The sequence below is a fragment of the Colius striatus genome, unplaced genomic scaffold, assembly GCF_028858725.1.
Source record: "Colius striatus isolate bColStr4 unplaced genomic scaffold, bColStr4.1.hap1 scaffold_47, whole genome shotgun sequence".
Classification (NCBI taxonomy): domain Eukaryota; kingdom Metazoa; phylum Chordata; class Aves; order Coliiformes; family Coliidae; genus Colius; species Colius striatus.
In genome coordinates this window covers 1,578,364-1,594,039 of record NW_026908528.1, presented here as the reverse complement: position 1 = coordinate 1,594,039, position 15,676 = coordinate 1,578,364, and the positions used below count along the sequence as shown (strand labels likewise).

At 50.5% G+C, this 15,676-nt stretch overlaps 1 protein-coding gene across 1 annotated transcript; it reads left to right on the top strand.

Annotated features, from left to right (window-relative positions):
- Window positions 1-9,658: 9,658 nt before the first annotated feature.
- On the top strand, window positions 9,659-14,781 carry LOC133629495 (uncharacterized). The gene is given in 2 exon segments (XM_062020153.1): window positions 9,659-10,916; window positions 10,919-14,781. Coding segments are annotated over 2 exon segments (5,121 nt in total).
- The last annotated feature ends 895 nt before the right edge of the window (window positions 14,782-15,676 follow it).

Below are 15,676 nucleotides of genomic sequence, written 5' to 3'. Positions count from 1 at the left end.
CTGTGGAGAAAAAGGTTGGATTTATTAAGAAACGATAAGAACAAGGAAATGAGAAACAAAATAATCTTAAAACACCTCCCCCCCCCCCCCCCCCCCCCCCCCCCGCCTCAGCTACCTAAAACCTGGCCCAGGCAGAACCACTACAGGGGTGACCTTCACCTCGACCGGTGACAGCCAGGAGACTGAGACCTTGCACGACGATGGCCGTGTGGCCTCGATCTCGGCCGACTGTCATGGCTGCTGCCTTTGCCTCTTCACGGGGGTGGCGGCGAAGGGTTTTCTTAGCTTTTAAGGAACTTTCACATGATTCCACACACGTTCTTCAGCATCATTCCCCCTCTGAAGGTCTTTCATCAGTTTCAGATTTCCTTAAAAACGACCTTGATCTTGTAATTCTGGAGACAAAAACTGACCAATACTCACAAAAGCCACCAGTCTGCAGTCTGGGTGAAAGTCTCTCTGTGCTTTTACACGAGACAGACCAAGGAGGAGATGAAGACCATTTCTCTCACTGATATGCTCCAAAGTGCTTTGGGGTAATGGTTACTATCAGAACAGGGAGATGCAGAAAACCCAGCACCTACACCTTTTCACTTTCTCTCCTCCTCACGCCTGCCAGGTGGTGAACGGTGTCTTCACAGAGCAGATTTAGTCAAGAGACACCTGCTCCTGAGCAACTGCTGCCCCATTACAACTGTCAGCCAGCTGTCACCTCTGCCACACTGGAGCTACTCACCTACACAAGATTCCCCTATCACTGCCAATCACCTTGGATCATCCCTCATGATCCAGGTGTGGAGTGGAACTCCTCCCGAGTTCCCCACACAACCTGCTTCTCCACCACAGACGTGTCAGGCAGTTGGATAGCTTCTTTTCAGCCCTTCTGTATTCTATCAGTTCCTTTGCCAAATCCCTGCCAAAGCAGGCGACAAGTTCCCTGGCAGCCCGGCTGCCACAGATGCTGCACCAGGGCCCAACAATGGCAAAGCAGCAGCAGGCCAAGAAGCTGCAGAAGCTGGTGGGATGATGGGTTGGAAAGGGTTGGCTAGAGAAGAGGTTGCAGGTTGTGTGTTCTCACTTGTCTGACGAGTGTGGCTGGAGGTGGAGGCGGCGGCAGCTGCTGCTGAGGCTGCTGCTGAATCTGCTGACTGCAGCCAGTGTCATTCCTGAAGTTGTTCACAATCTGGAGGCAGAAAGACTGTTAGAAAAAGGCACCATGAAACTTCAGGAGAGTCGGGAACAAAAGCCTCCATAGAGGGAAATGATGGCTATCCCTGTAAGGGCTGTCAATCCTAAAATCAACCCAGAGACAGATACATGAGCACATCCCACTAAAGGCTGATAAGAATGACTGGTCACCCAGAGCAGCTGCATTCAAAGCACTTGAGTGTTAACAGCCCATCGGAAAGGGAGGCAGTTGTGTGGAACAAGCGTGACCTGAACTGGCCACATTGTCTGTAAGGAGCTGTCAGCTTCTCTAACAACAGATCATGGCCTGGAGAAGCCAGTTGGGCCTCAGCCCATTGAGCCTTGCCTAAGGGGACCTCAGTGAACATTTCCTTCCCTTCCAGCTGTTTGCAAACAGACTTTCCTCACAAACCCTCTCCACCCGAGCAATGGGGCTACCTTGCGCAGGACTTGTTGGCCTCCTAAGAGTCAGGAGAAATGTCTGTCTGACGACACGTTGGGCACTGATGTTCCTCAGGTTCCAGCAGTGCTGTTCTAATACCTGTGATGAATTAGAACCATCAGAATAGCTCTGAGCCAAACTAAGGAAACGTTTAGGGTTCAAGTCAATGATAATCAATTACAAAAGCATGTGGGTTAAATGCCTGCCTGTCTGTCTGTGGCAGACCCCAGTAAGTCACCAGAGCTGGCTGTACAGTTTTGTGGGAGACAAAAGGGCTGTGGGCAGCCCAAATGCCTTCCATATCCAATCTGGAATTCACCTGCACCATTATGCTCTCTTCTCATACTCGACCTTCTGCCTGTAGAGATCATTTAAGCAGAGACGTTCCAAGGGAAAAAAGAGCTGGCTGCCTTTTGTTTCTGTCTTTAGCACGAGAAGAGCCCTTTGCTGTTCTGAGGGTACTTCAGTTTTCAGTAGAACAGGTAACAGAGTCGCTGTGTCATCTCCTCTTTCAGCTTTCACAAGATCAGATGTGATGTTTGGAGTTAACAGACATGGCAGTAACACAGTCATCACAGTCACCGTTTTGACAGCAGGGAATAACAGCTGCGTCCGTGATTAACTCTTTACACAGGGGACATAACAGCTCCTCAGGAACAGGAACATCTGAAGAAGAGGAGGAGGAGGATGGCTCCTGTGGCAAGAAGGGAGGCTTTTCCTTCTTCTTCCCAGCCTAAGCTGTCCTGGGGGGAGGGAGGGTGGGGAAAGAGAAACATTAAAGACTGGGAAAGGAAAAGTCATCCTCTCAGACTAGTAAAATCCCTTTCTGACAGCTGGAAATGCATGGAATGAATCCCACCTCTGCTCTGGAAGAGGGTCAGTGCAAAATGCAGGCTCACGAGGAGTTTAGTCTCCGAGTCATCACATTTCAGAGAAGGAGGAAGTCTTTGTAACAGCTTCTGCAAAAGGAGCCCTATGACAGAAAACCACAAGTGCTCCCAATCCCTTTCTCAAACAGCCACTCTTGTCAGCACACAGCAGCACCTGCTCAGTTCAGAGCAACAGCACAACTTCAGCCTGTTTCACACGTGCCATCTGATCAAAGGCAGAGGAAATCTCCAGCCAGCAGCCAGTGGTGAAAGTTGACAAGAAGCCTTTGAAACTTAAACCAGAGGCAAAAGGAGCTTTCCAAGAGAAAGACTCCCCAGGAACATCACTGAACTCTTGGTCAGAAATGCAGGTTCTTGGCACACTACAAGATGAAGCAACTTCCAGGGGCACCAACAGCAGGACTGCACTGTCTTCATATTGGAACGGACGACAGATGGGAACGTTGAGATACATTGACACTGCTGCCTCCCTCAGAAGGACAGATGCTGGCCCGTCTCTCTCTCACACACACACGGTTCCTCTCGCTCACTCTCTGGCCAGTCCAATTAGCTCCCCACTTACGCATTACTGGCTGGGATGGCGTATTTCCCGTCGCTCGTCAGCATCGCGCCCTTCGTGTTGGGATCATCCACCTCCACCATGGAACTCCTGGGAATTCCAGTGCTCCTTTTCATTCTGGGAACAGCGTCACAAGGGATCAGAACTTCAAATGAAGCACTTGCAGCTAGACTCTAAAGCCTGAACATCAAAATGCTGTGTTCTCAGAGTCCAGTGACTGTGGAAATCTCTCTGTGCACAGACACTGCTCTCTCGTGGTACATTCAGTGCAGCTGAAAGGCTTTCAGCCCAAAGTCCTGGGACTCGGGAGCCCTGTAAAGAAAAACCAGAACAACTCATCAGGCCGCTGTCTTGAAAACCAGCAAGAACAAGCCCCACCGCGCCCACCGCCCCCAAAGCACTCACTAGAATAGAAAGAGAACAAAACTGCAACAGACCCAAAAGCCTCACACACCCACGTGTGGCAAGAGCAGCTGACTGCAATCCCACTTAGAGGGGTGCACCCTAAGCCAGACCTGCAATAGAACAGGTTGTTGTCATACAAACAGGTACTGAGGAGAATTGAACTGGACTAGAACTATGAGCTCATTTCACAGATACTAAAGCACTGCTGTTGCACAGGAAAGGTCCCTCAGAACAGGAGATTACTGTCTTGTGCATTACCAACTGAAGAAGGGAAACCAAGAGCAAGCAGGTGTCTTGCTGAGGACAGCAGACCACATTACAAGGATTACAAGTGCATCTTGAGGACAACGGCTGGTAATGCATCTGTGACACCTCTGTCTCTGAGAGGAAAATCATGTATTTGAAATCCTTAGGAAAAGCTCTCCAGAAACTCATTTCCACCATGGGTCAAATCCCTGCTCCTGAAGCCCTGCATTTCATTCTAATGGTTTACACACACTGACTAAACACCCAGGAGCAGGAAAAGTAAAGAAAATAGCGTCCCTGTTTTAAATTCACCTTCATACAAGAAGCTGACACAAGACATGCCAGGGGATTTAGATGCACTAGACAGAAAACAGCAAGGCTGCTGCTGACTTTGAGCTGAATGTCATGACGGCATTGAGCTAGATCTTTGCCAGGCCCGGAGTGCTTCACCACCGAGGCACTCTCAGCAGAAACACCCTCTTTGTAGAGAAATGGAGAGAAGAGGCAATCACAAAACGACAGGTGGAGACTGCCAACACACAAACAGTAACCCAAAAGTACTTCAGACTGCCGCTCAGTCATGGGCTTTGGAAGGCATTTGCAGTTCTCCACACAGTGCTCTGTATTACACCTTGGTAGTTTAGACTTGGCTCTGCAGATGAATTACCAGCCTGGCTAAGAGCTCCAGCTGCATTGTGCCTCACCACTACTACCTTGTCAAGTCTGGATGTTGGCTCACACACACAGGAACTGGACTGACCCAAAAACCACAACCTGGGCTCTGCAGCACCGATGATCCAAGTGAGTTCAGGTGGAAGCTCATTTCTGAGCCATGCCCCTTTCTCCAAGACTACATGTCCCAGTCAGAGACAAACTCAAACAGGCTGTGCAAACACCCCAGGAAGTCCATCCTATGAATACATCAAGCACTTCTGACTGTTTTAATTGTGGTAACTCACCTCTCCTTTCCTGAGCCATAGAAAAGAGCCAGAATGGCTGCTACAGTGAGTAGAAGCTACTAATTTGTTGTAGAAGTTGGAAATGTAATTATAGATGGTAATATGAAAAAAAAAATCACCTGAGATTTCCTGCACAAGGTCAATGGAACACAAACAAAACACTCCCAACAGAGCTGACTGAAATTCCCCAAGGTTAGGAAGAGACGCAGCACTACAAATGCCATGTCGAATACACGTGAACAGTGATCATGAGAAAAAGATCCAAAAAGGAACAACAGGAAAGTTGTAAAGATCACTTCTGAAAATCAACTCCTGATGCCTCTTACGACCGTGTTTACAAGGGCATGTGTCCCCCATCTCCCTTCCGCAAATGCACAGCTGGATTCCACACACCACACAGGAGAGTCACTGGGCTGCTGGGATCAGTCACACACATGACTGAGGGAAACGAAGGCATCCGAAGGAAGGGATTAGACCAAGGGAACCCAACACAGACAAAAACATCCCCTGTGTTGCTTTCACCAGCAAACAGAAATCATATTCATATTCAGCAGCTGCACCTCAGGGCAGCAGTCAGCACGGGCTGAACTGGAAATGTCTGCTGAAATCCCAACAACTGCCTCTGAAAGGTCACATCAATCCCAGAGATACAACAATAATCCCCAGCCAACACTACACTGTGTTTTTCACTCCTGAAGAACATCAGGTTGGCGTCACAGCCAGGGTCCCTACCTGGGTCTGTCAACTTGCCCCTCTGCAGCCAGCAAGGCAGAGTTTTGTCCCCTCCTACCCCGCGGCGGCTGCCAAAGCAGCGGCACAGCCAGGACGGCGAGCTCCCGGCCGGGCTGTGCCTGCGAAACCTCTGGCCCAGCACCTGTGGGGAGAAGCGAAATGGAGTGAAAGCCCTGCCAGAGTGACCAGCACCACACACTGCTGCTGTCAGACTGAAATGCTGGGGTGGCTCCGGGGGCTCTGGCAGCTGGGGCACCCGGGGCCTGTGCCCGGGGCCTTGTCTCCATCTCCTGCCCCTCCTCAGCTCTCGGGTCACCAAGGGGCTGCCCCAGCCAGGCCCAGCTCCAGCCTGGAGCTCCCATCACCAGCCCTGGATGGGCAGCAGGCAGGAGACACCCCCACAGCTGCCCAAGGGCCTGGCTGGCCTGAGCCCTCACCTCAGCCAGGCCACAGCTGCAGCACAGCCTGTGCCTCACAGCACCGACACGGCTGTGGGCAGCTGAGGGGGCAGCAACAGCTCCCAGAGTGCCCAGCAATGAACCGGGACGGCTGGCAGCCCCTGCCCAGGGCTACAGCTCCCACATGGCCCAGGAGCCAACATGGCTGGCTGGTAGCCAGTGCCCCAGGCCTACAGCTCCCACGTGCCCCGGGGGCCTCCTTCCTGCTGCCTGACCCTGCAGCCCCATGGCCTCCTCCCCGGAGGAGGAGGAAAATACGGGGGAGGAGCAGGGCAGAGGGACAGAGCAGGAAAGGGATGGAGCTTAAGGAGACAGGGAGTGCAGGAGGAAAAAGAACATTAAAGAGCAGGAAAGAGGGACAGAGAGAGGATTGGAAGGGCAAAAAGGAGGACATGTGATACACAGACACAGGCAGGGAGAGGGACAGGGGGGCAGAGAGACAGAAAAGGCAGCAGGAGAGTGGAGTGCCAGAGAATTGGGATAGGGATTAGGACAGAAGGGAAAAGGGAAGGACAGAGAAAGGGAGGGGAGGAAAAGCAAAATCCAGAGAGAGCAAGGACCAGAGAGATGTGGATCAGCAGAAGGAGGCTCAAGAGGGTGGAACAGGGATGGCCTGAGAGAGTCAGTGGAAGAGCTAAAAGGGGGTGAGGAGCAGGATGGAGGCCCGGAGAGAAGAGACAAGTTCCAGCCAGCTGAGCAAGAGAAATAGAAAGGAAAGTGGGGACAGGCTGTGGGGGAGAGAGGGAAAATAAGGCCAGGAATCACAACATGGTGATAGAAAAAGGCAAAGGACAGGGAGCAGGAGAGGGGAAAGGAAAAACAGCAACAGGATGTAGGACACACAGGGAGGGGTTAGAAAATACAGACAAGGAGTCCTACAGAGAAAGAGAAAGAAAAAACAGTGATGGGCTAAAGACCGAGAGGGAGAAGGTGAAAGATGAGGGCAGGGAGCCAGACCGAGTGACAGGGGGACACCAAAACTAGCAATTATGGACAACTGCCCTCATTTCTTGAGCAGTGCCCAGGAACTGCATTAGCAGGAGCCTCCAGAAGTGTGCTGCCTGCAAAAGGCCTGTCCTGGGCCCAGCCCTGCACCCTGAGAGTGCTGCCGACCAGCACCTTGTCCAGTGGCCAGCCCTGGGGAAGGGAAATCACCCAGCTGTTTCTTTGGGGTTTTATTGTGATGGTTTTGCTTTCAAAAAGCAACTGTCTATGTTCTAAATACCAGCTGCAAGGAAAAGGGAAGCAGGCTTCCCAGGTGGGACACCTTTAATGCCTGAACCAGGTACCAGACTTGAGAGATTTCATAGAATCATAGAATCGAATCAGAGAATGGTGGGGTTGGAAGGGGTCTTTAGAAATCATCCAGTCCAATCCCCTGCAGAAGCAGCTCCCACCTAGATCAGGTCACACAGGAACGTGTCCAGGTGGGTTTTGAAGCCCTCCAAGGAAGGAGCCTCCCCACCCTCCCTGGGTAGCCTGGGCCAGGGCTCCCTCACCTCTCAGTAAAAGAGTTTTTTCTTTTGTTTCAATGGAACTTGTTGTGTTGCAGCTTCATCCCATTACTCCTTGTCCTGTTGCTAGCCACAACAGAGAAAAGAGACGTCCTGACCTCCTGACACCCATCCTTTAGATACTTGTAAATGTTAATAAGGTCTCCCTTCAGTCTCCTCTTCTCCAGCCTAAACAGCCCCAGGTCCCGCAGCCTTTCCTCACGAGGAAGATGTTCCAGTTCCCTGATCATTTTGTGGTCCCTGTACTGGCCTCTCTCCAGAAGTTCCCTGGAGCTGAGGAGCCCAGACCTGGACACAGGACTACAGATGAGGCCTCAGCACGGCAGAGTAGAGGGGGAGCAGAACCTCCCTCGCCCTGCTGCCCACACTCTGCTTGATGCCCCCACGCTGCCATTGGCTTCTTCTCTACGAGGGCATGCTGCTGGCTCATATTCAGATTCTTACCAGCCAGCACTGTCAGGTCTCTCTCTGCAGAGCTGCTCTCCAGCAGGTCAATCCTCAGCCTGATCTGGTGCAGGGGGTTGTTCCTTCCCAGCTACAGAAATCTGCACTTGTCCTTGTTGAACCTCAGGAGGTTCCTCTCTGCCCAAGGGAACCCAACACAGACAAACCCATTCCCTGTGTTGCTTTCACCAGCAAATAGAAATCATATTCTCTTTCTTTAGCGTGGTGGGAACAGCAGCTCAGCAGCGGGTTTGAAGGCACAAATGTGACATGGACCAGCCAGCTTGAATAAAGATGGTAGGGACAAGTTAATGCAGCTGGCAAGCTACTTCCAATTATCAGAAACAGCTGCTGCAAGGTAATCAATGGGGCCCTGGGTGATCACAGGGGTGAAAGCAGCATCTGAGGAAGTAGCTGGCAAAGGAAGGGTTTGAGTCAACACTGTTGGTGGCATTACATTGCCTGTGTGTCTCTGCACGTGCATTACCTGGCTTCTCTACATCTTTGGATGAATATTGCTTGCACCGTTACAACAGGCCTGGAGCAGCTGCCAGAGCTCCCAAGGCACAGCTGAAAGAATAAAATGAAATAAAATGGAGTCGGTGAGGCTAAGTCACAGCAAGGCCGACTAGGCCACGAGAAAGGATGATGAAACCAACCCTAGCCATTGCATCAGAAACCGCAGGGGCTGAGAAACATTTCTCAGAAAATTGGATCCATTGTCCCCACCTTGCCAGCAGGGCACCTGGGTTAAGGGGAAGTTGTGTGCGTGTGTTGGAATTTTCCGTCCCTCATCCCCAGCATATATAAACCCCTACCTGCAAAGCCTCGGGGCCGCCTCCTCTGTCTCCTGCGTGAGATACGAGACGGCCCGGAGCTCCGCAATAAAGCTCACCTCTTGCTTTTGCAACAAGCCGGTCTCTCGTCTTCCTTGGGGTGATCGCCGTCCGGGCTTGGAGCGAAAGCCTGCAGCTTTCATTTGGGGGCTCGTCTGGGATACGACGACCACCTCAGGAAACGACGACCCCTTGGAGGTGAGCTATTGTATGTGTGAGTGAGAGATTGAGTGGCGCCACATGAGTGAATGCGGTTTAATTAATGCTGCTAAACAATAAGAGTTATATTACAAACGCTATTAGTGTCTTTCTCAGTATCCTTGTAAGTTTTGCTGTCGCTATAAGTGTCTTTTAGTGCCTTTATAAGTTCTGGAAGCCTGATTTGTGCCATTTCTGTGTCAATAAGCATTTTTGTCGGGTTTTAATTTAGGCGTCTGTTTTGTGTTGGTGTTAGAGGACCAGTCGTGTTTGTGTGAATGCCTAATTGAGGGTATCATCTGGATGTTGCAAGTAATTTGGTGGTTGATACGAGTGATATTGCGTCAAGAGCGTTGTAGGGAAAACACTGAAACCATAACAAACTAGTTACCTGCGTGGGTTAGAGTCCCATTCGAGTTGTGAGGTTCACGCGTGGGTTCCAGTCCCACTAAATTGGCAGTCCCTGTGGGGGCAGACGTGCCCTGAACCACAAACTGCAGCCCTGAAGGGACGCCTCCAGGGTGGACGGGAATCGGCGGAGTCTGATTGCCCAAGGATCAGTGAACCTGTGGTCACGGGTTGTGGAGGTTTCAAGTGTGTCTCTATCGCGGACGTTGCCATTAAGATAGTGAGAGTATGAGAGTGGATGGGTAGGAGGAGTCTTTTGCCATCTGGAGTGTTGTATTGGTCCTTGCCGTTTAGGGAAAAAGAGGGCACTTAGAAATAGGAACAGCGGCTATTGTCATTTTTTTTACTGGTAGGGAGCATCGAGTTTTATTTGAGCATAATGGGACAAACGGCATCAACCCCCCTCTCCCTGACTTTAGACCACTGGTCAGAAGTTAAGGCCAGAGGGCAGAATTTGTCACTAATTGTTAAAAGAGGAAAGTGGCAAATTTATTGTGAAAGTGAATGGCCCACGTTTAAGGTGGGATGGCCGCGGACTGGTACCTTCGATATCCACACTATCCGGGCCGTACGCGCCATTATCTATACGAAAATCAGAGGGGGTCATCCGGACCAGGAACCCTATATCTCAGTATGGGAGGTTCTGGCTCAATACCCCCCTATCTGGATCAGACCTTTTCTCCCATCCCGGGGATTAATCGAATCACAGGTAGAGACCCGTACTCTAACGCTAACTGAGGGAGAAGGGGGGGACCGAGACTATGAAAAGTTGAAAGAAAAAGAGCAGACACATATATATCCTGAAACAGAGGGACCCCCCGAATGGCCAACGACACCACAACCGGAGCCGGCGGCCCTCGAACGGCCCCTACCAGCAGAACCTGACCAACCTCCTCCTTACCACCACCCCCCTCCACAAGCGCCTACTGCAGGGCCGTCTGCCGGCACCCGGAGTCGTAGGGGGGCATCAGCAGACGGGCCTGATTCAACTGTGGCCTTACCCCTTCGGGCGGTCGGGCCCCCTCCAGCCGATCAAAATGAGTTGCAGGTATTGCAATATTGGCCTTTCTCTTCGTCTGATCTATATAATTGGAAAGCTAATAACCCCTCTTTTTCGGAGAATTCTGCCGCCCTTACAGGTTTGGTCGAGTCACTAATGTACTCACACCAGCCCACATGGGATGATTGCCAGCAACTTCTAAACACCCTTTTTACTACCGAGGAGAGAGAGCGGATTGTCACAGAGGCAAGAAAGACAGTTCGTGAACCCGCTGGGCAACCGGCGCTGACGGCTGCGGAAGTCGATGAGCTGTTCCCCATAACGCAACCACAATGGGACTATAATACTACAGCAGGTAGGGAACGGCTGTCCATCTACCGCCGGGCTCTGGTAGCGGGACTTAGAGGGGCGGCAAGGAAACCCACAAATTTGGCAAAGGTAAGAGAAATTATGCAAGGGTCGAACGAGCCCCCCTCTGTATTTCTCGAACGGCTTATGGAAGCCTATCGAATATACACTCCCTTTGACCCAACGTCAGAGGGACAGAGGGCATCTGCTATCATGTCCTTCATTGGACAATCGGCCTCGGATAGAAAAAGAAAATTACAACACATCGAGGGATTACAAGATTATACCCTCCGGATGTGGTTAAAGAGGCCGAGAAAGTATATCACAAGAGAGAAACGGAGGAAGAGAAGCAGGAGAGGGAGAGAAATGAGAGGGAGGAGATGGAGAAGAAAAGGCAGAAACAAAAAGATAAGAATCTGACCAGAATTTTGACTGCCGTTATGGCAGAAGGGAGACATCAGGGAGCTGGGAAACCGCAGGCAGGTTACCTGGGCGACAATAGAAGACAAGGACCCAGGAGATCCGGAGGGGGAAAAGGGCGAATCGGTTTGGAAAAAGACCAGTGTGCATTTTGCAAGGAAAAAGGACATTGGACACGAGAGTGCCCTAAGAGAAAGGGGCTAAAAATCATGGCCCTAGAAGAAAACGAAGACTAGGGGAGACGGGGCTCGGCTCCCCTCCCCGAGCCTAGGGTAACCTTAAGAGTGGAGGGGACTCCTGTGGACTTTTTGATCGACACAGGAGCCGAATACTCTGTATTAAAAGAACTCATGGGAAAAGTCAAAAATGAACGAACTATGGTAATTGGGGCCACTGGGAAAAAGATGTATCCTTGGACGACTGCCAGAACAATAGACCTGGGGAGGAACCAGGTATCCCACTTGTTCCTAATTATTCCTGAGTGCCCAACCCCTTTGTTGGGGAGAGACTTACTAACAAAATTGAAGGCCCAGATTAAGTTTTCCTCGACTGGGCCCGAACTGACTTGGGACGACAAAACACCCGGGACTTTTACACTATCGCTTCATTTGGGGGAAGAATATAGAATCTATCAGAAGAAGGGGGAACCGTCAAAAGACATACACACCTGGCTAACCCGTTATCCCCAAGCATGGGCAGAGACAGGAGGGCTGGGGATGGCAAGGCAGGTCCCTCCAATCGTCATTGAGTTAAAATCTGGAGCTACCCCCACAGCGATACGACAGTACCCTCTGACGAGAGATGCCTTAAAGGGAATGCGGCCACATATAGAGAGGCTAATACAACAAGGGATCCTAGTTCCGTGCAAATCCCCGTGGAACACCCCTCTGTTGCCAGTGAAGAAACCAGGGACAAACGATTACCGTCCGGTTCAGGACTTGCGAGAGGTAAACAAAAGAATTCAGGACATGCACCCCACGGTACCAAATCCCTATAACCTTCTGAGCTCTCTTCCAGAAGGACGAGTATGGTACACCGTGCTGGACCTGAAGGACGCGTTCTTTTGCCTCTGCCTACACCCACACAGTCAACCACTGTTTGCTTTCGAATGGTGTGACCCAGATAGCGGCCGGGTAGGGCAGCTCACCTGGACGAGATTACCCCAAGGATTCAAGAACTCCCCCACGCTCTTCGATGAGGCCCTACACCGAGACCTTGCAGCATTCCGGACAAAGAATCCCCAAGTGACCTTATTGCAGTATGTGGATGATCTGTTGCTGGCAGCCCCGGATCAACTAAGCTGCAAAAAGGGGACTGAGGAGCTTCTAACCGAACTGGCTAAGCTGGGATATCGAGCCTCAGGGAAAAAGGCTCAGATATGCCAGAAAGAGGTAATATGTTTAGGTTATACCCTAAAAGACGGGCAGAGGTGGCTCACTGAGGCCCGGAAACAGACCATACTGCAGATACCTACCCCAACCACACCACGTCAGGTGAGGGAATTCCTGGGGACGGCAGGATACTGTCGACTTTGGATACCGGGGTTTGCCACTTTAGCTGCCCCTTTGTACCCGCTCACAAAAGAAAAAGGAGAGTTCATTTGGACTGCAGAGCACCAGAAAGCTTTTGAAAGCCTAAAGAAGGCCCTGCTGCAGGCCCCTGCCTTAGCATTACCTGATTTAACCAAACCATTCACTTTATTCGTCGATGAAAGGAATGGGGTTGCCCGGGGGGTGCTGACCCAAACCTTGGGACCCTGGAAGCGTCCAGTGGCCTATCTATCAAAAAAATTAGACCCTGTTGCAAGCGGCTGGCCTTCATGTTTAAAGGCCATTGCCGCTGCTGCTTTGCTGGTAAAGGACTCAGATAAGTTAACATTTGGTCAGTAACTGTCTATTGTAGCCCCCCACGCCTTGGAGAGCATTGTCCGGCAACCCCCAGACTGATGGATGACAAATGCCCGGATGACCCACTATCAAAGTTTGCTTTTGACAGAACGAATTGTATTTGCACCACCAGCTGTCTTGAATCCAGCCACCCTGTTACCTGAGATGGGAGATTCCCCCATCCATGATTGTGAGGACGTTCTGGCAGAGGAAACTGGTGTCCGGGCGGACCTGATGGATCAACCTATGCCAGGGGTGCAGGCATGGTTCACAGATGGGAGTAGCTACCTTGTGGAAGGTAAACGAAAGGCTGGGGCAGCAGTGGTAGACGGGAAGAGAGTCGTCTGGGCAAGTGCCCTACCTGAAGGAACTTCGGCGCAAAAAGCCGAACTAATAGCCCTAATACAGGCCCTAAGACTGGCAGAGGGATTGTGTATCAACATCTACACGGACAGTCGATATGCCTTTGCAACAGCACTTGTGCATGGCGCCATCTATCGCCAAAGGGGGCTATTAACCTCGGCAGGAAAAGACATCAAAAATAAAGAAGAGATATTAAGCCTTCTGGAAGCAATCCACCTTCCAAAGAAGGTATCTATTATGCACTGCCCAGGACACCAGAAAGGCTCAGACCTTGTAGCAAAAGGAAACCAGATGGCTGACAAACATGCCAAGGAAGCGGCACAAGGATCCATGATTCTATTGGCAAATACCAGAGATTCTATTCAAATAAAGAGGTCAGAAGCGGCGGAAGGAACCACTCTCTCTGAAGAAGAGGGCATAGCCTATATTACCCGCATACATCAACTGACCCACCTGGGGTCGGAAAAAATGATTGCACTGGTAAAGAAGTCACGGAATAAGATACCAGGACTGCGGAGATTGGCGGAGAAAGTGGCCCGTGACTGCCAAGCCTGTGCAATAACAAATGCCGGGTCCAGTAAGAGTCCCAAAGGGACGAGGCTACGGGGAGACCGCCCTGGCACTTACTGGGAGGTAGACTTCACTGAGGTAAAGCCTGCAAAATATGGCAATAGGTACCTGCTGGTCTTTGTAGATACCTTTTCAGGATGGGTAGAAGCTTTTCCGACAAAAAAAGAGACGGCTCACGTGGTAGCCAAGAAAATTTTGGAAGAAATTTTACCTCGATTCGGAATTCCAAAGGTAATTGGGTCAGACAATGGACCTGCATTTGTCGCCCAGGTAAGTCAGTTACTGGCTAAGCAATTGGGGATTGACTGGAAGCTTCATTCTGCCTACAGGCCCCAGAGTTCAGGACAAGTAGAAAGAATGAATAGAACCATAAAAGAGACACTAATCAAGTTAATTTCAGAGACCAGTGGGGGTGATTGGACAGCCTTTCTCTCCCTTGCTCTTTTTCGCGCGCGGAATACCCCTGGACCGAGCGGACTAACCCCTTTCGAAATAATGTACGGGTCACCTCCACCCATAAACGAGACTTTGGGGAATACAATGCTCCTTGATGATGGTATTGTTCCCACTTCTCCCCTCGTAGCTCGACTGAAGGCGCTGGAAGTAGTTAGGAAGGAGATTTGGGAACAGTTGAAAGAGATCTACGCTCCAGGTGACGCTGCAGTCCCACACCAGTTTGAAGTTGGAGATACAGTACTGGTAAGACGACATCGAACTGGAAACCTTGAACCTAGGTGGAAAGGACCTTACTCAGTACTCTTAACTACTCCCACAGCGGTAAAGGTAGACGGTATAGCTGCTTGGGTCTACGCCTCGCACGTAAAGAAGGCACCACCAGGGACAGATCAAAATGAGTGGACAGTGGAAAAATCTGATAATCCTCTTAAGTTACGTTTGCTTAGGAACCAACAGTAGCTACCCCCAAGGCTCCCATGAGAGGGAAAACTTGGTGGTGGGGTTAATCAAGGATTTTGGTATTGTACAAAATGCATCTACAATCACTGCATGCTTACCGCTTCCACAAGCGGCTGGGGAACCCGTACCGTGGGGAATTATCCCAATCGGTGACATACCGAAGTTAAACACAACTACGACTTGGAGTTGCGAAAATGTACCCCAGCAACATACCGTACAAAAAGACATTTGTGTAATAATTCAACCCCTGACAAAGGGAGAATGTGAGAAGGAAAAGGGGTTTTATGAATGGGCAGATTGGGCAGTATACCTAAACAAAGGCATCATAAGCAAATGTGTGATTTCCCCTCCGTCAGCAACAACAAAACCTTGTAGTAGAATGACCATATCAAGGAAACAAACCACGTATGAAGAAAGGTGCAAAAACGTTACTCTAACGAGAACGTTGGAGGCTGAATGGGATTCCATATGGGGACCCGGCCTGTCCGACACTTACAGCTATCTGGGACAGGTAAAATGGTGTGTGCAACTCAAGGGAAAACATAATCATTCTCATAACACTGTGGTCGAGACAGGCACCTCTGACAGGACGATGGGCAAACAGGCTCATGATTGGAGTTGCACCACCACCTTTGACTGTGATACTCCGGAAGCCCAAATAGGATTTCCCCCTGTACGATATCTGTTAAAATGGGGATGCGAGTGTCAAGGATATAAGCATACAATTGCAGATGAGGTAAAAAGTAATAAAGGACTCGATAAGGGAGTCATAAATTGCAGAACACAGACAATTAGGAGTCTGGGGAACTTAGTTTGCGTCACGAGCGATGGTAAATGGACCACGCATATGTCAATAGATGGCCCCGTTGCCAAAATCACAATAGGGGTTCCTACA